This window comes from Macaca fascicularis, chromosome 9, assembly GCF_037993035.2.
Source record: "Macaca fascicularis isolate 582-1 chromosome 9, T2T-MFA8v1.1".
Lineage (NCBI taxonomy): Eukaryota > Metazoa > Chordata > Mammalia > Primates > Cercopithecidae > Macaca > Macaca fascicularis.
In genome coordinates this window covers 141900737-141927108 of record NC_088383.1, presented here as the reverse complement: position 1 = coordinate 141927108, position 26372 = coordinate 141900737, and the positions used below count along the sequence as shown (strand labels likewise).

General features: G+C 53.8%; 1 protein-coding gene and 1 long non-coding RNA gene across 13 annotated transcripts in view; one reads left to right on the top strand and one right to left on the bottom strand.

Moving 5' to 3' along the window:
• The window catches only part of CFAP46 (cilia and flagella associated protein 46), a 133828-nt gene that overhangs the window by 88418 nt on the left and 19038 nt on the right, over positions 1-26372 (top strand). For 3 of the 11 annotated variants that reach the window (XM_045361769.3, XM_074003115.1, XM_074003116.1), the window contains exons 37-50: positions 228-334; positions 1447-1623; positions 2705-2840; positions 9499-9687; positions 10451-10639; positions 13539-13673; positions 13749-13928; positions 14377-14547; positions 22593-22690; positions 23280-23356; positions 24252-24382; positions 24850-24971; positions 25497-25579; positions 26123-26290. In XM_045361769.3, the coding sequence (XP_045217704.2) occupies positions 228-334; positions 1447-1623; positions 2705-2840; positions 9499-9687; positions 10451-10639; positions 13539-13673; positions 13749-13928; positions 14377-14547; positions 22593-22690; positions 23280-23356; positions 24252-24382; positions 24850-24971; positions 25497-25579; positions 26123-26290 (1963 nt within the window). Of the gene's footprint in view, positions 1-195; positions 335-1446; positions 1624-2704; positions 4040-9498; positions 9688-10450; positions 10640-13538; positions 13674-13748; positions 13929-14376; positions 14548-22592; positions 22691-23276; positions 23357-24251; positions 24383-24849; positions 24972-25496; positions 25580-26122; positions 26291-26372 lie in introns of those variants that run through there. The other 8 variants (XM_065521656.2, XM_065521657.2, XR_012418302.1 and 5 more) reach the window with 7 other exon arrangements.
• LOC135965213 (uncharacterized) lies at positions 279-23008 on the bottom strand. 2 transcript variants are annotated; one of them, XR_010578136.2, is made up of 3 exons: positions 22655-22855; positions 2348-2535; positions 279-1537 (listed from the first exon to the last, which is right to left on the bottom strand). It is a non-coding gene; the product is annotated as an uncharacterized lncRNA (long non-coding RNA). The 2 variants fall into 2 exon arrangements; XR_010578135.2 differs by lacking the exon at positions 2348-2535 and having other exon boundaries at positions 22655-23008.

The window sequence follows — 26372 nt, the reverse complement described above, 5'->3', positions numbered from 1 at the left end:
CACCCATATCCACCCCCGCCTGTCCTCAGGCCTGTAGCTTGCCTGTCCTCAGGCCTGTATCCATGCCTGCCTGTCCTCAGACACACCCATATCCACCCACGCCTGTCCTCAGGCCTGTAGCTTGCCTGTCCTCAGGCCTGTATCCATGCCTGCCTGTCCTCAGACACACCCATATCCACCCCCGCCTGTCCTCAGGTACACCCGTATCCACCCCCGCCTATCCTCAGGTGTGTCACATATTTCAGAAGCTCATCAATGCCTTCAAGATCCTCAAGAAAGAAAGACCAAACCGACTGCCTTTATTGGAATTCATGATCACAGATCTAGAAGCCAGGTAACTCCTTGTAAGAAACACTGTTCATTAGCGTGAAAGCTGTGGTTTCCTCTTTTCCATCTGCGATTTTTGTGCCATACGTCCAGCCTGTGCAAGTTCAGAGGCCCATGTCATGGGGCCTCATATCCACAGCTTTCCGCACAGCTCCAGAAAGCTCCAGAAGTTTCCTGAGCTTGCTTCAGGCTTTCTCTGAGAAGTGGGCCTTGCATCCACGTGTCCTGTCTGGCTTCGAAAGGCAACTCCAGGGCCTTGGGAAGGGCCTAGGAACCCTTTTCCTCTAAGTTTGTGGTGTGTCCGTGTGAATTTGTAGGGCATGTGTTCTTACAGCTTTCACAAAGCCCTTGCCTCAGGCACGCCTCCCTCATTGCCGTTTATCGGCGCCGTCTCTCTGTCGCCCAGGCTGGAGCACAGTGGTGCAATCTCAGCTCACTGCAACTTCCAGCTCCCTGGTTCAAGCAATTCTCCTGCCTCAGCCTCCCGGGTTGCTGGGATTACAGGCACGCGCCAACACGCCCGGCTAATTTTTGTATTTTTAGTAGAGATGTGGTTTCGCCGTGTTAGCCAGGCTGGCGACGCCATCTCTTCTAAATCAGAATCACAGGCTCCAACACAGTGGACCTTTTAAGGAGCTGGCTTTGGTTTACAGACCCCAGCAACACGGATTTCTGTCTGACTCGGGCTTTCCTTGTGTTCTGCTTCGTCTTTGTGGAGCTCTCTGCATCTGCGCGAGGGCAGCCCGGGGCCCTGCTGTGGCTGCTCCGGGCCGCAGCCTGGCTCCTGTGCTCTCCGCCTCCCTCCCGGCCTTGCCCTGGGCCCCGCAGCAGCAGCGTGTGAACCGCCCAGAGCTTCAGCGCGGGTTCTGTTCCACTAGTGAGTCAAGTAGGAGAGGGTTTTTGAATTTCCATCTGGATGCAGTGCCTGGGGTGGGGCTGATTTTATCACATGCGATCACAGAATGAGGCCCATATGATGTTGATTTTCAAGAAACGCTCCAAAAGCGTTTCTTCGAGCATCCCTGGATGAACACCGGGGAGAACAGCAGCAGCCCAGCCGCAAGTCCTGACGCGGCCCTGGGGCTTCTGACTCCAGGCCCCAAACTGTCCCTCCGTCAGGTGCCTGAGCCTGCGGGTCAGGGTTGCGCAGCAGTCGGCGGTCACTGAAGCCACCGAGTGCTCGCTGCTGCTGAAAGACATGGACGATAGCCTGTTGGAAATTGAGAGAAAGTTTATCGACTGTGGCTACAAAGAGAATTGTGTTGATGTAAAACTAGAGCGAGCGAAGATCAAGAGGTAAGGCTGCCTCTGCGCCCCCCTGCACGGGAGTCACTGCTTCTCCCACGCGCAGCACACCCAGTGCCATCCTGCCCTCTGGGCCTGGCTCACCCCAGCTGCACCCCCTTGGGGTCCACAGGCCCCTCCCCTGGGAAGCCCCCGGCTGCCGCCTCCCCCACATGTTCTGATCACATGTCCAGCCTTCCCCGTCGGGGAAGCCCCGTTGCCCCTGACAGGGCCTCTTTCTGGCCCCAGCCCTGTGGCTGCCCACACCTCCCTCGAGGGCACCCACATTGGGCCTTGCACCTCCAGCCCTTGGCAGACATGCACAGACATACAGCACCACCCACCCCCACCAGCCACAGGCACACACGCGTTGCACACACGTGCCCAGGCCCAGGTCACACGCGCACATCCCAAGCACAGCCCTGAGCTGCTTGCAGGGCCCTGACCTAAGGAGACGGCCCCGCTCTGCATGGCTCTGTAGCCTGGCCCCAGGTGGCATCTCAGGGGCTGCTCCCCCCAAGGGCAGGGCCCACACAGTCCTGATGCCAGCTGTCCCCACCACAGCAGCTGCCAGCCACCCCTGCCCTGGCAAAGCCTCCCTGGCCCCGTCCACTGCCCTGCCCCGAACCTGGGGCTGCCCCCACTTGTCCACACGCAAGCGTCTCGACACGGCGGGCCCAGTGCAGGTGTGCAGAAGCCTGTGTGGGGAAAGGTGTAACCCACCACAAGGTCTGACCTGAGCCGTGTCTGTCACTGTGGATGCCGTACGCTGTCCTTGCGGAAGCTGAGTTAGCCGATCAAACCTAGCCTGCTGGGTAAAGCTGATGCTGTAGAATTGCTTCTGCAAATCTCCTTCAAGTGCAGATTTAAATTTCATAACCATAATACGCTGTACATACTGCATTATTCCAGCTTCTTAAACCTCTAAGACATATCGTGAATGTCTTTACATGTTAGCTATTTTAAAACATCATTTTAAGCACTAATAAGATATATAGTATAATGATAGAAAATGACATATTAAACATTTAGTAATAATAACATAATGTTTTAACATTTTTTGTTCCAAATTCCATTCTTATGTCTTATAAAGGTTACGTGCCCAGAACGAGGAAGATGAAGAACAAAAAACTGCGTATTACTTGGAAGCATATGGCCTGGCCCAGGGCGCCGTGGTTGAGGAGGAAGGGAGGCTCCTCAGTGTCCAGGGCCTACTGTCACTTCAAGACGTAAGCAAGTGTCCTGGTTCCTGTGTACACTGGGTCACTCCCACCGGGATATAAACCCCACTGTAACTTACCTTACAAGCCAGCTGACTTCTGCTGCTAGCTGAAATGGAGTAACAGGGACCAGAAACAACGAAAACACAAACTGTATGAAACGAGGACTTTCAGAACACTAGACATCAGCAATGATAGGCAGTGGTCCCCGAGCTAAGGTCCAAGCTCACCGCGGTAGCTCCGGTGGATTCTGCTGGTGACCTGAGTCACAGGATGGAGCCGAGAGCCTGTGGAGAGCCAGGCACTGCCACTCATGGGACAGAGCCCCGGGGAGGGGAGGGCAGGGGAGGGCTGCACAGAGAGAAAACCCCAAGACCTTCGGGAGAGGCCCCGGAGTGTCCTGCCCAGGCCTGATGAGCACACTCTTGAGAGGAAGCTGCCCCGTGCTGGGGAAGAACCACCCAAAAGCGTTCTAGGGCGGGAACAGCACCTGCTTCACCAGCCAGATTGGAAACCCCCATGATCCCTGGGGTGTCGGGCAAAGCAGACACAGGGCCTTGCCTCAGTCAGGGGTCCTTAGGCCTGGTGAGCCCCACTCCAGACCTGCCTGAGAGACCCTAGAAAGCAGACCTGAAAGGACCCAACTATTTCCTCTGAGAAGACAACTGTCCTGGAACAGAGCCCAAGCCTGAAGAACACATACAGAAATGCAGAAATGCCCACCAGACCCCAAAGGAAAACAAAGCCCAAATGTCTGGCAACCAATAAAATATTGCTGTATAGAAAAGCAGGAAAATAGGGAGAATAATTGATCAATCAAAAGCAAATTGATCAGTGGGCACAGATATAATTGGAAGACAAGTTATCACTGTATTCTATATGTTCAGAAAGTTAAGTAGAAATGGTAAAGATATAAAAGGAAGACAAAACCCAAACTTTCAGGGTGAAAACCACGACACGGGAGATGAGGAAGGCACCAGGTGGAGTGAATGACAACGATGGCAGGAGAAAACATTGGAGAACTTAAAGACATAGCAACAGAAACTTTTAAAAATGAAGAGAAAATGAAATTAAAGAGAACAAAAATTAAAGTCACACAGTTTTAAGTGCACGAATATAGGTGTAATTGGAATCCTGGGAGAAGAGGAGAAAGTAGAATAATTTGACTAACTAATGACTGAACATTTTCCAAATTTGATAAAAATAAATACAAACCCACAGATCCAAGAAGCTGAATGAATCCCACGCACAAGAACTATGAAGAGGAATGAAACTGTGTCAGAGCCGTAACCAGATGGTTTGACACCAGTGATAAGAGATCTGAGCGTCAGAGAGAGAGCACTGCACGTTGCGTGCAGAGTGACAGAGGTGAATGGCGCAGCTTCCCACAGAAGCGGTGTAGCTGAGAGCCCAGCGCAGGGACCTCTGTGAAGGCCAAGAGGAAACACTGCCGACCTGGAATTCTATACCCAGAAAATACGATTCTTAATGAAGGCGAGAGAAAGATGTTTCTGCAAACACTCGAGAGCCGAAGGAAGGCGTCCTCAGGGGCTGCAGGAGCTCTTGGAGTCAGTCCCGCAGGCAGAAGGAAGCCATGCCCACTGAAGTGTGGATCCACACAGGTGCGTGGAGAGCCTCAAACGCGTAAACTGCAGGGGAAAGTGTGTCCAATCTTTCTTATTCTAAAAATCACTCTGCAAGATAATTGGCTGCTTAAACAACAATAACAACGTAGCATGGGGCCTATAACACGTAAAAATGAAATGTATGACAACAATGGCATAAAGATTGGGAGGTCAGTAACAGATGCGAGGTTTCTACACCGTGCGTGAAGTGGCATCATACTCTCTACACACCACAACAGCCACAGAAGTCCCAGAATACAGATGTGTGCTGCATGAGCCAAGAAAGGAGATACATGGAAATCATAACAAGTATTCATTTGTCCCCCATGAAAGCAGAAAAAAGAAAAATAATAAAGGACAGGTGAGACCAACAGAAAATAAACAGCAAGATGATAACCTTAGACCTAATCATGGAATAATTACATGAAATTTAAATAATCAAAACGCCCTCAGTTAAAAGAATTTGTGAGATTATATAAAAAAGCAAAACCCAACTATGGGTTACCTACAAGAAAGCCACTTTAAATATTAAGACATAAATAGGTTAAAAGGAGAATGGAAAAAATATACCAGCTAACACTAATGAAAAGAAAGCTGCGGTGGCTATATTAATAACTAAGCCGACTTTGGAAAAAAGAATATTACCAAGGATAAGGAAACTCATTTTATAGTGCAAACAGCGCAACCAGTCAAGAGGCTAGAAGTGCAAACATTTCTGTAGCTAATAACGGAGTTTCGCAGTCAATGAAGCAAAAACTGACAAAATTGCAATGGAGAAATAGACAACCCCACACTCGCAGTCAGATTTCAGTATCTCAGTATTAATGGAACAAAGAGCCAGAAAATCAGCAAATCACTAGAAGATTTGAACAACACTACCAACCACTATGACCTAAAGATATTTCTAGAACGTTCACCCAACAACAGGAGAATAAGATGCTCTTTGTGTGCACATGAATATGTTTCAAGATGGACCGTATTTTGGACCATAAAACAAGTCTCAATAAATTTAAAAGATGTAAGTTATAAAAATGTATACTGGTGCCACAATCTAAATTAGAAATCAGAAACAGAAAGATAGATAAATCCGTAGAAAACAGGGCAAGGAGGATGAGGGATGATTCTTTAATGGGTGAGGGGTTTCCTTTTGGAGTGATGAAAATGTTGTGGAATTAGAGATGATGGTGGCACAATGTTGTGAATGTGTAAGTGCCACTGAGTTGTATATTTTTAAATGGTTAATTTTATGCTATGTGACTTTTACCTCAATTTAAAAAAAACAGAAAGCTGGCCAGGCGCGGTGGCTCATGCCTGTAATCCCAGCACTTTGGGAGGCCAAGGCGGGCGGATCACGAGGGCAGGAGATCGAGACCATCCTGGCTAACACGGTGAAACCCCGTCTCTACTAAAAAAAAAAATACAAAAAATTAGCCGGGTGTGGTGGCGGGTGCCTGTAGTCCTAGCTACTCGGGAGGCTGAGGCAAGAGAATGGCGTGAACCCGGGAGGCGGAGCTTGCAGTGAGCTGAGATTGCACCACCTCACTCCAGCCTGGGTGACAGAGCGAGACTCCGTCTCAAAAAAAAAAAAAACCAAAAAACAAAAAACAAAACAAAAAAACAGCTATGTATGTGCGAAATGCCAAAGATTTGAAAAGTAAATAGCAAACGTTGCAATAACTGTGAGCCACAGAAGAAATCAAAGGAGAAAGTATTTTGAACTGAAGGGAATTAAAAAAACACCTATCAAAATGTTTAAGATGTTGCCAATGCAACACTGAGATAGAAATTTACAGCACTAAACACCTGTAGGAGAAATGGGAAAAGATTCAAATCAATTACTTCAGCCTGCAACTTACAAAAGTATGAAGAGAGCAAACTCAGTTCCCAAATAAGCAGAGGAATAAAAAGTAAAGATCAGGCCGGGCGCAGTGGCTCAAGCCTGTAATCCCAGCACTTTGGGAGGCCGAGACGGGCGGATCACGAGGTCAGGAGATCAAGACCATCCTGGGTAACACAGTGAAACCCCGTCTCTACTAAAAATACAAAAACTTAGCCAGGCGAGGTGGCAGGCGCCTGTAGTCCCAGCTACTCGGGAGGCTGAGGCAGGAGAATGGCGGGAACCCGGGAGGCGGAGCTTGCAGTGAGCTGAGATCCGGCCACTGCACTCCAGCCTGGGTGACAGAGCGAGACTCCGTCTCAAAAAAAAAAAAAAGTAAAGATCAGAGTGGCAATCAATCAGTGAAACAGAAAACAGAAAAATAAAAGAGGAAAGTAATGAAACCAAAGCTAGTTCTTTGAAAAGATCGGTAAATTGAAAAACTTCTAGTCGGACGGATCAGAAAAAAAAAAATGACATAAATTGCCAATATCAGGAATGAGAGACGCAATTTCTCCGTGGATTCTACAGATATTGAAAGGATAATAAGGGGATCATATTACAAACAACTTTATGCTAATATATTTGCCAACTTAGATGAAATGGAAAAATTCCTTGAAAGCATGAACTACCAAAGCCCACTCAAAAAGAAAGCCTGAGTAGCCCTGTATATTTTAAATTTTTAATTTGTAATTAAAAGCATTCTCACAAAGAAAATGTCAAGCCCAGATGGCTTGACTAGTGAATTCTGCCAAGTATCTAAGAAAAAATAATACCAGTTCTACACAAATTGTTCTAGAAAATTGAGGAGAGAATACGTCCCAGTTTTTCTATGATGCAAATATTACCTTGATACCAAAACAAGATAAAGATATTAACAACAACAACAAAAAGCTACTGACCAGCATTCCTTGTGAACAAAATGTTAGCAAATTGAATTCAACAGTATTTAAAAAGGATAATACATCATAACCAAGCCAAGGTTACCCCAAGAATAGTTTAACATTCAAAAATTAACTTGCTTCACCATTTATTTTCAAAACTAACAAAACCATATGATCATCTTTGTGGATGCGGGAAAAGCGTTTGACAAAATTCAACACCCATTCCTGGTAAACACTCCTAGCAAACAATAGAGGAAAACTTCCTCAGTCTGCTAAAGGACATCTGTGAAAAAGCCAGAGGTAACGTCACAGTTATGGGAGAAAGACTGATGCCCCTTTCGATAAGGACGAAGACGAGGAGGTGCCCTCTCCTCACCCGTGTTCCGTGTTGACGTGGGACTTCCGGCCTATGCAGTCAGGCAGGAAAAAAGGAAATTGAAAGCGTCCAGATTGGAAAGGAAGGAAGGAAACTGTTTTTGTTCACATACAACAAAATTGTCTGTACACACAGTCATATGCAATCCACCGAAAAATAAAGCTACTAATACTGAGTTTAGTAAGGTTGCAGGATATAAGAACAATATGCAGATATCAGTTGTGTATTTCTACATGCTGGAAACACTCAGATATTAAAAATTTTAAAACAATTTTATGACGGCATTTAAAAATGAAATTTGTCCCAAAAATGTAAAGACCTGTACTCTGAGAACTACAAATATAAGTGAGAAATAGCTGGGAATACCTAAGTAGGTGAAGAAACATACCATGTTTGCGTATCAGAGGACTTAGTATTGTTAAGTTCTTGATTCGCCCTAAATCGTCTATACCCCTGACCAAGATCACTGCAGGCTTTTTTTTGGAGAAAATGACAAAATGACTTTAAAACTCATATGAGAATACAAAAGACCTAACATGGCCAACACAGCTTTGAAAAAGAAGAACGAAATTGGAGGGTCTGACGCCGCCTGATTTTAAGGCCTAGTACAGAGAGGAGCGGGAATCCAGACAGTGTGGCTCTCGTGTAAAAGTCGACATGCGGAACAAAATGGAATCCAGGCGGGGACCCTACACGCACAGGAAGGTGACCTTCACCAAAGACACAAAGGCGGCTCGCCAAAGGAAGGATCATCCACGTCCAAAACAGCCCACTTTACCTAATGCCTCACACCATATGTAAAAATTAACTCCAAATAGATTGTAGACCTAAATATAAGGGCTAAACCCATGAAGCTTCTAGAAGAACACATAGGAAAATAGATGTGTGACCTCAGGTTTGGCAAAGATTTCTTATTTATGACACCTAAAGTATGAGCCATAAAGTAATAAAGTGATAGCTTGGACCTCTCTTCAAAAGACAGTATGAAGAGAAGGAAAAGATGCCATGGACAGGGAGGAAACATTTACAAATCCTCTGTCTGATAAAGATATTGTATCCAGAATGGATAAAGAACTCTCAAAAGTTAACAACAACCCAATAAAACATGAGCAAAATATTTTAACAGACACTCCCCCAAAGCAAATATGTGGATGGTAAATAAGCACATGCAAAGATAGTGTCATCAGCCAGCTAGGGACACGCAAATTGTAACCATCGTAAGAAACCACCACCCACCTATTAAAACAGCTACAATGTAAAAGACCAACCACAGCAGATGTGTGGAGAGACCTGGGCCCTAAGCGCCAGTGGCACAGCTGCTGCAGAGGGCAGTTCGGCTGTTTCCTAAGAATTACACACAGGCCTACCCAGGACCCAGCCTTTCCACTCCCGTGTGTTCACTTGCACATGGGTGTTCACAGCAGCTTTACTCGTCGTAGCCCCAGAACTGGAAATACAATATTTGAATAGATAAGCAGAGTGTGGCCCATCCGCACGGTGCACTGACACCGGCTGTGAGGGACGCAGCATGCGTGCAGCCGCGTGGGGGATCTCACGGTGACTTCGCTGAGGGAAACGAACCAGATAGAAGACCGCACGCTGTGCGCTTCCGCGTAGGTACAGCTCTGGAAAGTGCAGATGAATGCAGGGTGCCAGCAGGCAGCTAGGTGACCGGGAGGGACACGACAGGGCACGAAGAGATTTGGGGGTGAGGGCTACTGCATGATCTCGAGGGCGGTGATGGTTTCACGGGTGTATTCGTGATCCAAGTGTGTCAGTTTTTCACTGTAGAGCTGTGCGGTTTATTTTGAGTTTCTTATGTCAGTTATGCCTCGTCCAAGCCGTGGGATGTAGAGTCAGGCTTACCAGAAGCTTCCATGCTTCAGATGCACGCCTGGCCCCTCAGTTGCAGAATGTCAACACGCCGCTGATGAGGAAGCTGGCGCGCCTCAAGCTCAGCCTTGTGGAGATGGCTCTGGACATGCTCCAGTTCATCTGGGAGGAGGCCCGCGGGCAGCAGAGTAGGCAGGGCTCCCTGGAGAAGCTGCTGGCGGACTATCTGCAGAACACCAGTGACTGCACTTCCGTCGGGCTGGTAATTGCTGGGGTCGCAGATTCCCTGTGAGGGGAGCACCAGGCCACAGTGCAGCTGAGGGGCCCCGTTCCAGCAGGAGGCGTCTCCATCACCGCACGCCTGGCGGTGCGGATCGGCTGGGGGAGTCTGAGCGCCCTCCCTGCGGGGACCTCTTGCAGCAGGGGGAGCTCCCGGGCCTTGCAGAAGAAGGACGTTGTCTCGCCCTTTGAGGGGACTGAATTGGCTCATAAAATGCAGGTTCCACTGCGGCGGCGTTTCCTACGTGACTCGCAGCTGCCCTTCCGGACTCATGAATTGGCTTTGACGAATTAATTCATATTAACAATTAATTCATATGTGGATTAAAGAGTCAATAGAGGTGGACTCCGTTTTGGTTGAATGGAGTCCAGCTGACGACATACTCAAAACAGCTGAATATGTAGAATGTTTTGAGGGAAATGTACATTCTTCCATTTTACATTTTCTTAGGCGTCATGAAATATGACTCAAATTAATTTACATAAGTATAAATGAACCAAAGACGGGCCTAAAATTGATTTGTCAGTGAGCGCTGAATTAAGGTTATATGAGCAGACGTCTGTGACCCCACACCAGAGCCCCGAGACCCTCCCTGCGAGGGCAGCACCCTGCGGGCGGCGGTGTTTCGCAGAGCTCCCAGTGTCCCCACCCACAGAGGACACCAGGGGCAGGCTCACTGGGTCCCCTGGGCAGAGGGGGCGGCCGCCCTTGGGGTGGCAGCTGTAACGTGTCTGTCTTTTCGAAGCAATGGTTCACGCTGAAGCGGACTCTGGCACACGAGGCACTGGCGCAGCTGGGGAGCCTGCAGCCGCTGAGTGTGGGCTGTGTGCAGATCCGCGCCCGGCTCCTGGGCCTGGCCGGGAGGGCCCTCCACCTGCTGGCCGTGCAAGCCGACCCCGTGCGCCCTGCCTGCTACTGGGAGGAGGGCCCCTCGGTAAGTGCTCCTGCTTCTATCCCAAGTCGCTCCGACACCTGTCACCCCTGCCTAAAAACACAAGCAAAGTGTTTAGGACTCCCCTGATTATAGCAGACGAATTGTGTCATCCTCCGTGCAGAAGGGCATGGCCCCAGGAAGAGAGAAAAATGTAGGAAGCAGGTGTGAGGGAAGAAATGGGGCTGGTGAAACACAGGCCTTCCGGAACAGACCTGGGAGGGAACCACAGCGTCTGTGGAGTAGGCAGGGACGGCAGACAGGCATGGAGGGCAGGCGGGCATGTGGGTCGACCCGCACCAGCATGCAGCCCACCCCAGCACACAGCCTGCCCCAATCCAGCCCTGCACTGGCGAGCACGGAACAATGCAACTGGTGTCTCCCACAGCAGCGGCTCTGGCCGGGCCTGGAGCAGGGACCTGGGGAGCTCAGAAGCTGCAGGAGCAGCCTAGGGTGGGCCTGAGCACCGGGCACCATGGCACCCATGCCAGAGCACAGCAGGGCCAGCCCTGGGCAGCCTTGGCTCCCCTCCATCCCCTACCCCCTACAGCCCAGGGAGGCTGCTGCCTCAGCGCCCAGGTGGCTCTGAGAAGGGCAGTTGGGACCTTCTTCACCCTCAGCCCAGGGCCCACCCTTCTCCAGAAGGCTGCAAGGCTGCCCGGCAGGGCCGAGTCAGCTGCGGGAGTGACCTACTGCCTCATGACCCTGGTGACGGCCCCAGTAAGCCCTGAAAGCCTCAAGTCACCTTCCTAAACACTTGTGCAGATGCCAGTTCCTCCCCTGGAAGGCACCTGCCGCAGCGGAGAACCTGGGCTTGTCCCCACACACCAGCTCCTCAGGAAGACGCCCTCAGGGACCAGAGCAACCACGCTGTGTGTGCCTGGCTGCACGCCCAGGGCCATTCCCCCACCAGGTGCCGTGCAGCCCTGGGTCAGCCCTGAGATGCTGTCTGTCCTGCGTCTTCAGGACCGAGCACAGGACTTGACGTACCTCAATGAATGGATGGAGTTGTGGCTCTCGGTGCAACCAGCCTCCATTGATGTGCTCGGGTAGCAGCTGGGCGTGGACCAGAAGCGAGGGTTGGCATGGCCGCCTGGGCACTGGCGTCCTCATCTGTGAATGCTGCTGATGGTTCCCCAGCGAGGAGGGGCCCGGGCAGAGCAGACGTCAAGTCCCGTGTGGAGCACACAGGGGTCTTCCGCGGCCCCCGCCCCATGCAGGCCAGGCCCGGACGTACCTGCCTTTTGCTGTCCTTAGATGTGATTTATGTTGTTGTCCAGCTTCTTGAAATCAAAGCTTAAACCAAGGTTTTTCTGGCTTTTTTCTTGTATTCAAGGCTGTATTTTTCCTCTAACCCCCATTTTAGTCTCCCAGATTTTGATACGTAGGATTGACACAGTCTAGGGTTGCTGGTCACATTGTCTAAGGTGTTATCCGAGCTCATTGTTCATTGTCTCAGAACCCAGAAAATTAAGGGGCGTGGACACGGGGAGGTTGCAGCAAAAGTTTAGTAAGTGAAAGAAGAAAGCTCTGCAGCGGCCAGTGGGTGGCCGTTTTCACAGTTGAATCCGAACGCTCTGATAAGAAAGTGTGCTGGTCTCTTTTGCTGTTCTTGTGGCTTCCTTATTTGTGCCGCTGCGGGCGTGTCTTCAGGGAGCACAAAGCACAGCCTCTCTTGTTCGTGCAGCTGTGGGTGCGTTGGATAAGCCCCCACCCCTCCCACAACTCACGCAGGCTCCCTCGCAGCCCACCGTGTTCATGTCTGGAAAGGGGAGGAAACATTTCCCGGAGCCAGCTGACGACCTGGAGAACGGGGGCTTCTCTGCTGGGCCCCTCCTGCTCACCGGTGCGCTGCAGTTTGGTTTTGCCCAGCGGCCCTCTGTGCCTGTGGCGGTGACCTTTCAGACTGTTTCTCGAAGGACCAGCCTTGGCTGTCAGCCTCAGACTTTTCCTTTTCTTCTCCCTCAGTATTTTCATTCTCTAAGTCCATTTTATAAATTCCATTGCAATATCTTCTTTGACTGACTTGATGATTGTATCTTGTTTAATTTCAAGGTGACTGTGTTTCTCACGGGTCTGTTTTCACGACTGACTTCCAGTTGAATGTTGTTGTGGTTGAAAACACACCCTGAGTGGTCTTGGTCCTGGGGACTCTGCAGTGGCTGCACATGGCCCAGCCTGGTCGATTTTGGTGAACGTCCTGCACATGCCTGAACGGCGTGTTCCGATGTGAAAGGGGCCAGGCCGTGTGCGGGTCAGGTGGTCACGGCTGCACTGCCTCCGGCGTGCTTGCTGGTTTTCACCTGCGTTCGGGCAGCTACTAGAACCGGGGGCTTCTCCATCACCCCATTTCTATCAATGTTTTCTTTGTTTTGACGCCTAATCAATGGGTGCATACACAGATTTGGCACTGCGATACCTCGTGACCTGAAAACCCAGGGGGCTCCCTCTCAACCCAGTTCTTCAGCGGCTGCCTGGGCTTCCTATCCCCAGGTTGGGGCTTGTGTCCTGGCCAGACCGGGGGTCCCTGAGGGCCGGTGGATGCCTCGGCCTCGGTGCCGGCTGGTTCCAGGAAAGGTGTTTCCAAAGGACAGTAACGGGAGTCCCCTGGGAATGTGTTGGATTCCAGGCCCATGTGACTCAGGCCGGCTTCCTTGGGGGGGCTGCGTTCTCACCCTGCCTGCAACGTCCCCTCGCCCAGGCTCGCAGTACAGGGCCACCCTGCATCAACTCAGGGGTGGAGGGTTTGGGACAGTGAGAGGCCATGCTGCAGCCTGCAGTGCCCGCCACCCAGGGATCCTGCTGAGGAGCCCCGACCATCCCAACCTCCCTGGGTGGGCCCTCCCCATGCTGGCCAAGCAGGAACGCAGAAGTGCCAGCCAACCTGCTGTGTGTCTCACAGGTGGGCGCCAAGCTGAGCGGCCTCAAGTCTCTGGAGCTGGAGGTAGAGGAAGAGGGTGCCACAAAGTCCAGCAGGGACCCCCTGGCCTCCAGGGCGGCCCCAGAGGAGCACGGCAGGAGAGGCGAGGACCTGAAGGTGCGGCTGCCCCTCCCAAGCCTCGTGTGGCCTCTGCCCGGAGCCCGGCCTGAGCCCGAGCCTTGTGCCCCACAGGGGAGGATGGTTCTGGCCCAGCAGTACCTGGCTCAGGCATCAGAAGTGCTGCTGCAGTGCCTACAGGTGGCCCTTGGCAGTGGCCTCCTGGATGTCGCAGCAGCCGCCAGCCTGGAGATGGTGGAATGCGTCGGCACCCTGGACCCCGCAACTACCTGCCAGTTCCTGGCTCTGTCTCAGGTGTGTCTTTGCCCCACGCACCTCCAGCCAGGCCTTCACAGAGGAGGGAGGACCCTGGGCTTCAGCTGGGGCCCTCGCCTTGGGGGGACGCCGTTAGAGAAACAGGCCACAGGCCGGGGTCCTCAAACAGTGGGAGCCTGCCGACCACGTAAACTTGTGGCTCAGAGAGAACATGCATTCGTGTGCTTATCCCCGAACCCCTGCATCAGGCAGACCTGGAGACCCGGCAGTCACAGGCCAGCAGGGCCCTGTCCGTGCGGACCTCACAGAGGTCCCACAGAGGGAACAAGCGTGGCCTCACGCAACTCTCCAGGTGCCAGGAGGAGCCAGCATCCCAGAGGAGCCCATTCCTGCTCCCAGGCTGCAGCCACTGCACGCCCTTCGCAGGGTGCAAGGCCTCCCCGCCCAGGCCTTGGGCCCCTGTCATACCTCCCCTGCTCCCTTTCAGAGCTGCTCGGCCTCGGAGACAATGAGGGATGTCCTGCTTGCAGCCACGGCCAACACCAGCAGCTCACAGCTGGCGGCCCTGCTGCAGCTACAGCACCGGCTCCGGTGCCAAGACAGGACCACCACCAGCCTGGGTGCCAGTGTGGAGCAGAGGCTGGCTGCCGTGTCCAAGGTAAGCGGGCAGGGATGCCGCTGAACCTGCCCCTGGCTCTGGAGCTCTGTGGACAGACACCACAGCCGCACAGTCCCACGCCTGAGTGAGGGCAGCCTTGCTCACCCCCCAGCTCATAAGCCATCCCTCCCCATGCCCCCAGCCATGTGCGTCTGGGTCGCCCGGCCTCTCCAAGCCTCAGTGTCCCCCTGGCCCTTGTGGGGGTAGTAACGGCCCACCTGGTGGGTGCGGTGAGGTTGGCGAGGTCACAACTACAAACGCACAGCCAGGCCTGCAGCCAAGAGCTGACCAGCAGACGGGCCAGCAGTGCCCCGTGGGCCTCATGTGGATCAGAGCTGCATGTTCCCTGCCTCTGTTTAAGGAAATATTTTACACCTTGGTCAGGTCTGAGGGTTTAATCTTGAGAAACATTCTTGTAGAGCACGATAGCTAATGGCACCTTTTCTTTGGATTAGCAGGTGCGAATGGCAGTATTTAAAGAAAAAAGGCGACGACATTTCTTGAATTGTGGGAAACAGACAAGTGTGGCCTGATGGGGCCCCTCCCTCCTTTGGCTGCGTGGCTGCCTCCCTGGTCCTCTCGCTGGGGTGGACCTGACCAAATATCCACTTGTCCAGGGCTGTTTGGCAGACAGTGCTTTGCTGGTGAGGGTGGGATGGGGGCAGCATCCGCCACTGGGTGGCAGGAGCACCCCTGCCATTGTGGCATCCAGAGATGTCTGCAGACATCGCCAGTAGGAACAACACAGCCCCGGGTGAGAACCAGTGACTCAACCCACAGGTTGAAACCTGGAAAGCTGCCGTCCTTCTGAAGCTGAGAGGATGGAGGGCAGAGGTAAGAGGCCTGCAGGCCCAGCCCAGGCCCGAGGACAGGAGAAGGTGGCACAGGCTGGCCCTGTGTCTGGAGGAAGACGCTGATGCACATGGCCCTGCCGGAGCTGAGCTGGGTCCAGGAGGGTGTGCATGGCAAGCAGGAAGGAAAATGGGCTAAGCCAGGCGTTGGGGGTGCCTGTGGTCCAAGCTGGGCATGTGGGTGGCACTTGTGGTCTAAGCTGGGTGCAGGGGTGCGTGCCTGTGGTCTAAACTGGGCATGGGGGCATGCACCTATAGTCCCAGCTACTCAGGAGGCTGAGGCGGGAGAATCACTTGAGCCCAGGAGTTCGAGGCTGCAGTGAGCCATGATAGTGCCTGTGAATAGCCATTGACGCCCAGTCTGACCAACATAGTGAGACCCCATCTAAAAAAAAATGGGCTGCCCCAGGCAGCACTTACTGGACAGGTGAGGAGTGAGCTGCCAGGCTGGCACCAGAGCACCTGCTGTGGGTAAGCTGGGCATGGGAGTCATGGCTCTTCCTCCCCCATGGCTGCAGACCAGGCAGAGCTCACCCCATAGGAGCTTTGGGGACCAAGGACACCAGTGTGTATGCAGGACTGTGTGCAGGGCCAGGAGCTGGCCTGGGGCTTGGCACGTGGGAGCCGTCAGTCACCATGATGGGGGTCACCACTCCTCAGGCCCTGCTGTTGCAGGAATTCTCATGGAAAAGCTGCACCGACTCTCAGCCAGGCACAGACTCATTGCAGTCTGGCTGGGGAACGTCACAGGCCACAGCAGGCCCACTGGAGCATCCTCGGGAAAGGCCGGTGAATGGTGGAGCCTCATATTTGTAAAGTTATCAGCCATGGAAGCAATGAGAACTTGCTAAACTAAAATTTTTGCACTGAGAGCATCTGCTGCAGTGAGTCAACCCTCACTCTCCATCCCGGGGCCACCGGGCAATTCGGAGATCGGCTGGGACTGGTGTCAACAGAGGCTCTGCGAGGAGGAGAAGGAGCAAGCCTGGAGCCAGGAGGGTAGAGGTCACTGTGCTGCAGCTGGGAGCAGCCCCATGGCGCCCTGGGACCACCCACCGAGACCAGAGCCCTGCGGCGCCCTGGGACCGCCCACTGAGACCAGAGCCTTACAGCGCCCTGGGAACGCCCACCGAGACCAGAGCCCCACGGCGCCCTGGGAACACCCACTGAGAGCAGAGCCCCACAGCACCCTGGGAACACCCACCAGGAGCAGCCCCAGGGCACCGTGGGAACACCCACCAGGTCCTGGGCCTTAGGGTTGTTCCCTGGAAGCTTCTGGAAGGCAGTGAAATCAGCTGTGGTCTTGTGGTGCCTGGAGAGGATGCAGCCTCCAGGACATAGTGTCCCCTGCAGCATCCCATATGTGCTCTCCTAAATGAAGGGCTCAATTTGGGGGTTTCAGGGAAAAGTGAATGCAGCCCAAGGTTGAATCTGTGACTGAGAAACAGACTGAAGAAAAGACCCCGTCTGAGGGGAAAATTGGAAAAGACAAAGCAAGGATGCTATGATTTGAACGTTTGTCCCCCTTGAACCTCATGTTGAAACAATGCCCAAGGTGGCAGTATTGAGAGGTGGGGCTTGTACGAGGTAACTGGGTCATGAGGGTTCATGAATGGATCAGCCCGTTTGCTGACTAATAATTAATGGATTATGGTTATCACGGGAGTGGGCTGATGTCTTTATGAGAAGAGGAAAAGACCTGGGCTAACACAGCCCCCTCACCGTGTGGCATCCTGGGCCACCTCGGGACTCTACAGAGACCCCACCTGCAAGAAGGTCCTCGTCAGATGCAGCCCTTTGACCTTGGACTTCTCAGCCTCCAGAATTGTAAGAAATAGTCTCCTTTTCTTTATAAATTATTCAGTTTCAGATATTCTGTTATAAACAAATGGAAATGGACTAAGAAAATTGGTACCAGGAGTGGGGTGGTTGACAATAATGAATACTTGAACATATGGAAGCAGCTTTGGAACTGAGTAATAAGCAGAGGCTGAAAGCATTTGGAGGAGAAGGCTTTTAAAAACCCGGTATGTCTGTAAATGGATCATTGAGGGTGATTCTGGTGAGGGTCTGCCTGGAAGACAAAATGACAAGGGAAAGTTTGGAACTCTTTAGAGATCCGTTAAGTGGTCATGACCAGGAAGCTGATGGAAATATGGACCGGAAAGGCCATTCTGATGAGATTTCAGATGGAACTGCGGAGCAAGGTATTAAAACCTAGAATAAAGGCCAGCCTCGTCATAAATTAGCAAAGACCTTGGCTGAACTGTCCATGTGGAACAGCTTTGTCAAAGGCTGAACTTGAGAGTGGTGAACAAGGGTATCTGGTAGAATAAATATCCAAGCAGCAAAGAATTAGGCTGCTGCGTGGCTACTTCCAGCCACTACACTGAGCTGCAAAAGGGAAAAAAAAACTCGGAGATGGAATTTATCATCAAAAGAAAAGCGAGTGGAAGGATCTGGAAGCTCTTAGCCTGGCCACGTAAAGAGTGAAAGGTGTGCCCAGGAGAGGAGCCAAGGCTCTGACCATTCACCAAAAGTCCATACAGAGAGAAGGGGCTGGGTGCTGTTCTTCAAGGCAGTGGAAGAAACACCCAGAAGGCATTTCAGAGATCTTCAAGGCTGCCCTCCCGTTGCCAGCCTGGAGGCCATGGAGGGCAGAACTGTTCTGGCAGATGGGCCAGAGGTGCCCTCCACAGGCTCCCTGCCCCGGGCCTGCTGAGGACCGTGCTCCCAAATTCCAGTGCAGCTGTCCATGGCAGCCCCAGCGGTGGCTCAGGCAGCTCCACAGCTCAAGATGTGGACATAGCATTGGCCATGGCCACGTGGCACTGATTCTGCAAGCTTGCAGAGAGCAAGATGGAGACTTGGCAGCCTCCATCCAGATTTCAAAGGATGCCATTGAAAGTCTGGGGGCCCAGGCAGAGACTCGTCCCAGGGATGGAGCCACCACAGAGGGCCCAGCAGAACAAAGCCTAGTGCAGCCACGGGAACAGGACCCCCACCAGGACCCCAGAGCTGTGGAGTCACTGGCAGCTCGGGAAGCTTCAGGCACCAGAGTCCAACCTGGAAGAGCAGCCGTGTGGGCTGCACCCAGCAAAGCCGTCGGGGAGGCCCAACCCCCAGCCCGTGTGTCCGGAGGTAGCAGGTGCTGTCGGAAGAGCCCATTCACTGAATTTAGGGTCACGTCAGCCCTGTGGGGTGGGGGCTTGCTTGGAGCCTCCACTCCTCTCTTTTTGCCTGTTCCCCTGTTTTCCAGTGGGAACGTCTCAACCGGTTCCACTGCTGTATGTCGGAAGTAGAGAACTTGTTTTGATTTCACAGGCTCATAGATAAGATTCTGACTTTTGAGTTGCTGCTGGAACAAGTTAAGACTTTGGGAGCACGGGGTTTGTAGGAATGTATTTGTACATGATAAGGACATGAGTCTTGGGGGCAGAATGCTATGGTTTGAATGTTCCCTCCAAAACTCATGAATGGGTCGATCTAATTAATGGTTTTAGATTCAGGGGTTATCCTGGGAGCGGGACTGGTGGCTTTATAAGAAGAGGAGGAGAGACCTGAGCTGGCACACTCAGCCCCTCGCCATGGGATGCCCTACACCGCCCTGGACTCTGTGGCATCCCCACCTGCGAGAAGGCCCTCACCAGACGTGGCTGAAAGCGACCGTTGCTGGGCCACACACACAGCCACAGCAGAGACCCCCAGTACCGAGGTCACTCAGAGCGTGTTTTCCAACCTCGGTGATGTAAGGTGAGAAATCAGTAACAAAAATGGACCTGTGAGAAACACGGGCGCCTTGAAATTAAACAGTTACTTATGATGATCAAATTAGTCAAGGAAGAAGTCACAGTGGAATTCAGAAAACACTTTAAACTGACTTAGATTTAAACTGACTTAGTGAATGGAAATATTACAAATAAAAATTTATGCGACTTAGCTCAAACAGGTTACAGGAAAAATACAGCCTTGAATACAAGAAGAAAGCCAGAAAAAACCTTGATTTAAGCTTTGATTTCGAGAAGCTGGACAACAACAATAAATTACATCTAAGAAAAATGAAAGAGGACAAATCAATACAGCACAAGAAACAGCGAAGTCAAAACCAGCAAAGGAAATCCAAGGCACAAGTTGGTTCCAAAGAGAAGACAATGAAATGGAGAAATCCCTGCTCAAGAAAAAAAGGGAAAAGGCGAGTTTCCAATGTGAGCAAGAAAAAGACCCATCACTGAGATGATGCGGATGTTGAGAGTTCACACAGAAAGTTCTTTACAGCCTTACTCCAATACAGGCGACAATGGACCCAAACGGACCAAGTCCTCAAAAAAGCACAGCTCAGCAAAGCCGACAGAAGCGTAGAAAATCCAAATGATTCAATGTCTGTCAAATAAATCGAATCTTTTATTTAAAATGTTGCTACAAAGAAAACCCAGACCCCACTGGCTTCACCAGTAAATTCTTCCAAAAACTGAAAGAAGAAATAACCACTTTGAAAACTCATAGAAATAAAGCAAAAAACTTCCTCTTTTACTAAGAGGCTAGATGAACATTGACACTGGAAACTTAGCAGGGACACTACAAGAGAGGAAAAGCTCTCTCATCACTATTACACAAAAATCCTAACAAAATACAGCAAATAAAAAACTCATCACTATTACACAAAAATCCTAACAGAATACAGCAAATAAAATCCAGCAGTTACAAAGGGTGCACGTTGGTGCCAAGTGGTTGTGTCCCATGGGGTTCAGTATCATTGGGCACGTTAACAGAATGAAAAGGAGACAAATCGTAAGATCGCCTTGACAGGTGCAAAAAAGGTATCTTTCATAATCCAACATCCACTCATGATTTTTAAAATTGAGATAGAAGCAAATGTCCCTAATCCAATGAAGAATCTCTCTACAGCCCTAGTATGCATCGTATTTATGGTACAACGTTGAAAAGTTTTCCGCAAGAGTGGAAATGTGCGCCCGATCGGCGCTTGTATTGAATATAGTACAAAATGACTAGAAAAAGAAAGAAAATGCAGAAAGACTGAAAAGAAAATACAGAACCAAGAGACTGAAGAACTCGGGTGCTCTTCCTGAGTGCGGGCCGAGAGGCTCCACGCTGTGAAGCCACCAGTTCTCTGTGGCCGAGGGTTCACGGAGCCTCTTTCTCCCCTGGTGAGGTCTTAGCCTGGTTCCCCTGAGCTATTAGCAACATAGTTTTCCACAGAGATGGCCTGGCAGGTGGCCCAGGGCTGTGTCCCTTGTGGGGACCTGGGGCTGCGCCACTCGCCTGTGGCTACGGGAGACACAGGGTAGGAGCTGTACAGGGGAAAAATGACAAATCAGACCGCGGGCTAAAATTCAGAAGTTCTGTTCATCAAAAATGCCCTGCCGAGAGTCGAGGGGCAGCCACAGAGAATGAGAAGACCTTGACACTAGGTTGCCCGACACACGTGCGTCCCGCGTAGGGGAGGGTGTGGGTCCCTTTTAAATAAGAAAAGGAGACATTGATAGAAGATGGCATGAGGTTGGAATCTCACAAAAGTAGGATTCGTGTGGCCAATAAACGATTTTAATGGTGCTCAAGTTCATTAGTCAGGGAAATGCAAAATTGAAGCCGGACGCAGATAACCAGACACCAACCAGATGGGCTCCCGTGGAAAAGGAGGACATGGCCGTGGAGATGAGACGGGGAAGGGGGCAGCTGAGGCTCCCTGGGCCTCATGCCCGCCCCTGGGCGCAGCAGCCCCTGGGCAGAGTTCTGGCGGAATCGCTGTAGCTGACGCTGCGCATCCACACCTGACTCCGCGCCCGGTAGAAATGCTTCGCTGGGGTCCCCAGAGAGCAGCATCGCTCATGACCCCCAACGACAGGAAGCCACCCAGATGCCCTCGGCCACAGAAGGGATGAAGAAGCTGTGGCGTTCCCAGCTGCGGTGTCTGCGGCGAGGAGGGTCAGCCCCACGCTCCACCTGGGTGAAGCCCACAGCGCAAGCCAGAGGCCCGGCAGAAAAGCCCGCCTGAGCTGCTAGAATCTGCTGTGGTCCCCTTGTGGGGAGGAGGGCCACTGGCCAGCAATGTCCTGTCTCTTTGCCTGGCCACACGGTGTGCCCACTGCAAAAGTCCATCAAGCTTTTCACGCATGGGCTTTTACACCACTTTCTGTATATTCTACTTTGATAATAAGTTTTGTAAACACTGCTTTTGTTTGTGCAAACTTGAAGCTATGACTCAGAACCACAAGCCTCACAGCTCGACAGAGGGAGGGCTGCCCTTGCGGAGAGGCCCAGGCCTCCAGGAGCCCTCTGGCTGGCCCTCAGGGGCTGTGGTGGCCGCCCGCTGCTGGTGGTGAGGAGCCTGAACCGCGTGCCCGGTCTGGTATTAGACAGACTCATAGTCCACAGGAGGGGATGGGCTAGAGACGCCGCCTGCACCACCTGACCACAGCTGACTGGCATCCCTGGGCCAGGAAGAGAGGGCCTTCCCCGGGGGAGTGTGGGGGCACGGCTCTGAATCTGCGCTGTGTACGCGTGTGTGTCCGTGTGTGTCCGTGCCTGTATGCGTGAGTGTGTGCGTCTGTGTACATGTGCGTGTCTGTGTCCATGCATGTCTGTGTGTGTGCTTCTGTGCATGGGTGCGTGTCTGTGTCCGTGCATGTCTGTGTGTCTAGGTCCGTGTACACTTGCGTCTGTGTGTGTCTGTGCATGTCTGTGTGTGTGTGTCTGTGCACGGGTGTGTGTGTCCATGCCTGTCTGCATGAGTGTGCGTCTGTGCACACGTGTGTCTGCATGCATCCATGTGTCTGTACATGTATGTCTCCATGTGTGGTGCGGAGGACACAGGAGGAAAGATGGAGGGAAAGGCACCACTCACGGAGGAGGCGCTGGAGAATTTTCCATTTGTTATTTTGGGTTTGGCGGACATGCACTTCGCGTCATGCAAATCAGGTTTCTAAACATTAACAACCGGAGAGAAATGACATTTTGGGGCCGCCAGTGACTCGTGCGTGCCTCTGCTGCCCCCTGGTGCCATCCCCGAGTCACTTCCAGCAGGGCCCCCCGAACCCCGAAGGCCCCAGCCCGGGGCAGGAAAGGCACAAAGCCCCACTCTGGCTCTGCCGCGAGGTCTCCTGGAAACGAGGGAACAGCACAGCGACGTCCCTTCGTCCTAAATGCGTCCCCTGAGAGCCGTTTTTCACCACTCAGGCTTGGCAAAATCTCTGCGTCACTGAACAGCACTTTAACCTCTTGAATGAGATGCCTCCTACCTTTCGGGTCCTCTTTCTGCACCTCTCACGGGACAGGTAAAGACGCTCGTTCCTGTTGAGGTCGTCCCCAGCCCACTGAGAGGCCTCAGGGAGGCAGAGACCCAGCCGTGGGCTGCCCACACCTCAGCCCCACCCCAGGGAGGCCTGGGACTCCAGCCGGTCCTGAGAAGGTGCCGGACAGACACCAGCTACCAATGACACAGGGCGGGGGCGGTCCAGGGGCGCGGCACACCCCCTCCTGCGACCTGTCTCCCGTACAGGGCCTTTGTGTCTGGTCTGGGCGTCCTGACCTGAAGGTCACTGTGACAGCGGAGTGGAGAGGATGGCTGCCCTCTCCTGCTCCCACTGGCCTGCAGCCAGCCGGCGGTGCCTCTGGCAGTGACCACAGAAGTCACTGGCTGTGGCCAGTTGCCCGGTGCATGACCCAGCCTGTTCTCAGTCCAGGTCCTGACTGGCCATGCACACCCAGCTGTGCCCCTGGAGGCACAGACGGGGAGGGCCCTGCTGGGGGTGCGTGGTCTGCAGAGTGGGCCTCACTGGGCTCCTCTGAGGTCACTGGAGCTGGGCTGTGAGGTGTGTCTCCATCGTGGCTTGCCTGCGACCCTGGCCCGCATCCTGCCAGCAGGTCCTGTCTATACGGTGCTGCCTATGAGAAACCCAAGTTCATTACTGCAGCCAAAGGAAAGGTGCAGCCGGTGGGAGGTGAGCAGGGCTGCTTGGCGGGGAGGGGGGAGGAGGAGTGGGAGGGTGCGGGGAGCAGGGGCGAGAGTGGGGAGGGGAACGGGGGCAGGAGGGGGGAGCAAAAGAGGGGGGAGGGGAGCAGGGGGGAGGGGGAGGGGGAGGGAGGTGGGAGCAGGGGTGGGAGCAGGGGTGAGAGGTGGCGCGGAGCAGGGATGGGAGAGGGGGGAGGGGAGTGGGGCAGGAGAGGAGCATGGGGGAGGGGAACGGTGAGGGAGGGGAGGTGGGCAGGAGGGAAGCGGAGGGGGGAGGGAAGCAGAGGAGGGAGGGGAGCGGAGGGGAGAGGGGAGCGGAGGGGGGAGGGGAGCGGAGAGGGGAGGGGAGGGAGGGGGGAGGGGAGCGGAGGGGGGAGGGGAGCGGAGGGGGGAGGGGAGCGGAGGGGAGAGGGGAGCGTGGGGGCGGGATGGGAGCAGGGGCGGGACCAGGGGCGGGAGCAGGGGCGGGAACAGGGGCGGGAGGAGCACTGATGCTCACTGTGCCACAGAGCTCCCTGCACAAGGGCCCTTCCCTTTCAGAAACTGAAGGCCCAGCAGGGAGCCCCTGGGGTCCCGGAAGCGTGGCCTCTCCCCGCCCTCCACCCACAGGGATGGAGGGTTCTGTAGAGCCTGTGACATTCTGGAAACAGATGTAGATGGGGCGTGTGCTTCCCCGGGGCCCAGGAGGCCCATCCGCTGGCTGCACAATGATGCGGCAGCTGCTCCACAGCGTGCGGACAGGGGACCCCACACGGCGGGAGGGACTTCCACCCATGCAGCCTTTCTTGCGAGACAGCAGCCCTTTTCCCATTGCCCACCACGCACGGTCCAGCTGCCGTCCGCAGGCCTGGGCAGCAACAGAGGGTGTGTCCACGTTCCCGCAGGCTTCTGCAAGGTGATGCGTCTGGCCGTGAGTCCCACCGCCTTCTCCCACCTGCTGGCCTGTGCCCAGCAGTTCCGAAAGCAGACCCAGGCCCAGGTGTACAGCGAGGACATGGCCCTGAACGCAGGCTCGGTGAGGCCCTCCAGACTCCAAGCCACCCTGCCAGGACCCTCTGCCCCCATCCCTGAGAGCCAGGACCCCAGCGAGGTCGGGGGAGGGGCGGGGCACTAGGCCAGGCTGCTGAAGGGCTTGGGCCATCCCGACACCCAGGCACTGCCCAACTCCCAGGCCAAGTTCCATGTCGGGGGAGAACTCACTCCTTGGACTCCTTGGCCCTGCCTGATCCCTGAAGTGCAGACAAAGAGGAGGGACCCTCTGTGGTGCGGGCAGAGGAGATGGGTGGGGGCTGGGGTCTCAGGGTGACCCTCCAGAGGACGGGCCAGGTGCTGTGGGGCCCTCATCACCGAGCCGGGCGCCCTTGTCCACCACGCTGTTCGCAGAAGGGGCAGGAGCTCGGCCTTTCCGCAGGGGCCTGGCCCTCGTGGGGTCTGGGCCATGCACCCTCTTTGCTATGGGGGCCTCTTGTTTGGGTTGAGTAGGAGCCAGAAGGCCTCCAGGTGGAAGAGAAGGAGTGGCCTGTGCAGAGGCTCAGCAGCATCCTGGGGCCCCTGGAGGAGCTTCTGCAGCCGCTCTTCCCCCTGCTCAGCCTCTCCGAGGCCAGGTACCAGGGATGACGTTGCCGCCGGCTCCCCACCACGCTCATGCATGGACACGTGTGTCCAGTGCCGTGGCCAACCACGTGTGCTTGCTGTGCCTTCTCGGCCACCTTTGTTCCAGACTCCGCGCCGCCCGCCTGCTCCCAGGAAGCAGTTCTTCCTGGATCTGCCTCCATACCTGCCTGGAGGAGAACTGCCCACTGCCCACTCCCCACGGCCCCTCCAGCCCCCGGCCCAAGCGTGGGGTGGGACGGCAAGCACCTCCGAGGGACCGCCCGGGCTCCTTTGATTTGGGGTGGGAAGGAAGGCAGAGGGGACAGACACCTGGCACCGTTTAGCTCGGCTGGTGGATCAGAGATGATCCCGAAATCCTGTGGCTCATCCCAGCCCCACCTCAGTGGGACCATCCCAGAAGTGAGCGTGGGGATTCGTGGCGCTGCTGCCTTAGAGTGAAACAGGCTGAGGAGGGGTCGCCTATATTCCAAGTGTTTGTTATCTGTCTGTTTTCGAATATATCACCTGACTTTCAGAGTGCAGATGCCCGTGGTCATTGCTGATTCAGGGAAGTCGAAGGGCAAAGACAAGGAAAGGAAAATGTCCACAGGACAACACAGTGAGTGGGGCGGGCGCGGCCACTCAGCGCGGGGAGCTGGTCCCGCCAGGAGAGGTGGGGTCGGGATCCACCCACCCATCCAGGAACGCCAAGGGGGGTCAGGAGCCCAGGAGCCCCACAAGCCCTGCAGCCCCTCCCTCTGAGGCCTCCCTGCGCATGGGGTCCCTGGAAGGTTCTGTGCACAGCCACGGACTGGGTCGGAGGGTCCGTGCCTCTCCGGATAGGAGGCTCTGGGTAGGAGGCTCTGTGCCAAGCCCCCTGAGAGCACCACGGAACCCAGCACAGCTCCCTTGCGTGGTGGATCGGCAGCCCCGCCACACCACGCGTGCTTGCTAACAAAACGAATCGTGTGGAGGGACAGGCGTGATGGGAGGCAGTTCCTCACCCCATTCTGGGGCATCTGGAGGAGAAGGTGGCGTGGAGTCAAGGCGGGCTGCCAGCCTTTCCCAGCGCCCAGCAGCCAAGTCAGGAGACGGAGCCTTGCGGCCCCGTGGGAGGGGTCCCGTCTTCAGGAGCTGATCTCCCTGCACGGCTGTTTCCCAGACACAGTCCAGCCCGAGGTTGTGGATAAGATCATCCTGGTCGCAGACAGACATCTCCTGGAGCTGCCACTGGAAGGCCTCTCTGTGTTTGATGAAGGGACAATTTCCTCTGTGTCACGAGAATTTTCTCTTCAAATGTTGTGGAATCGCCTCCATAAAGAAGAGCCAGGTAGGGACTGCCCTTAGCCACCTTATGTCTAATTTTAAAATGGAGATATTTATTTTTCAGATGAAACAACGTTAGCTCCTAT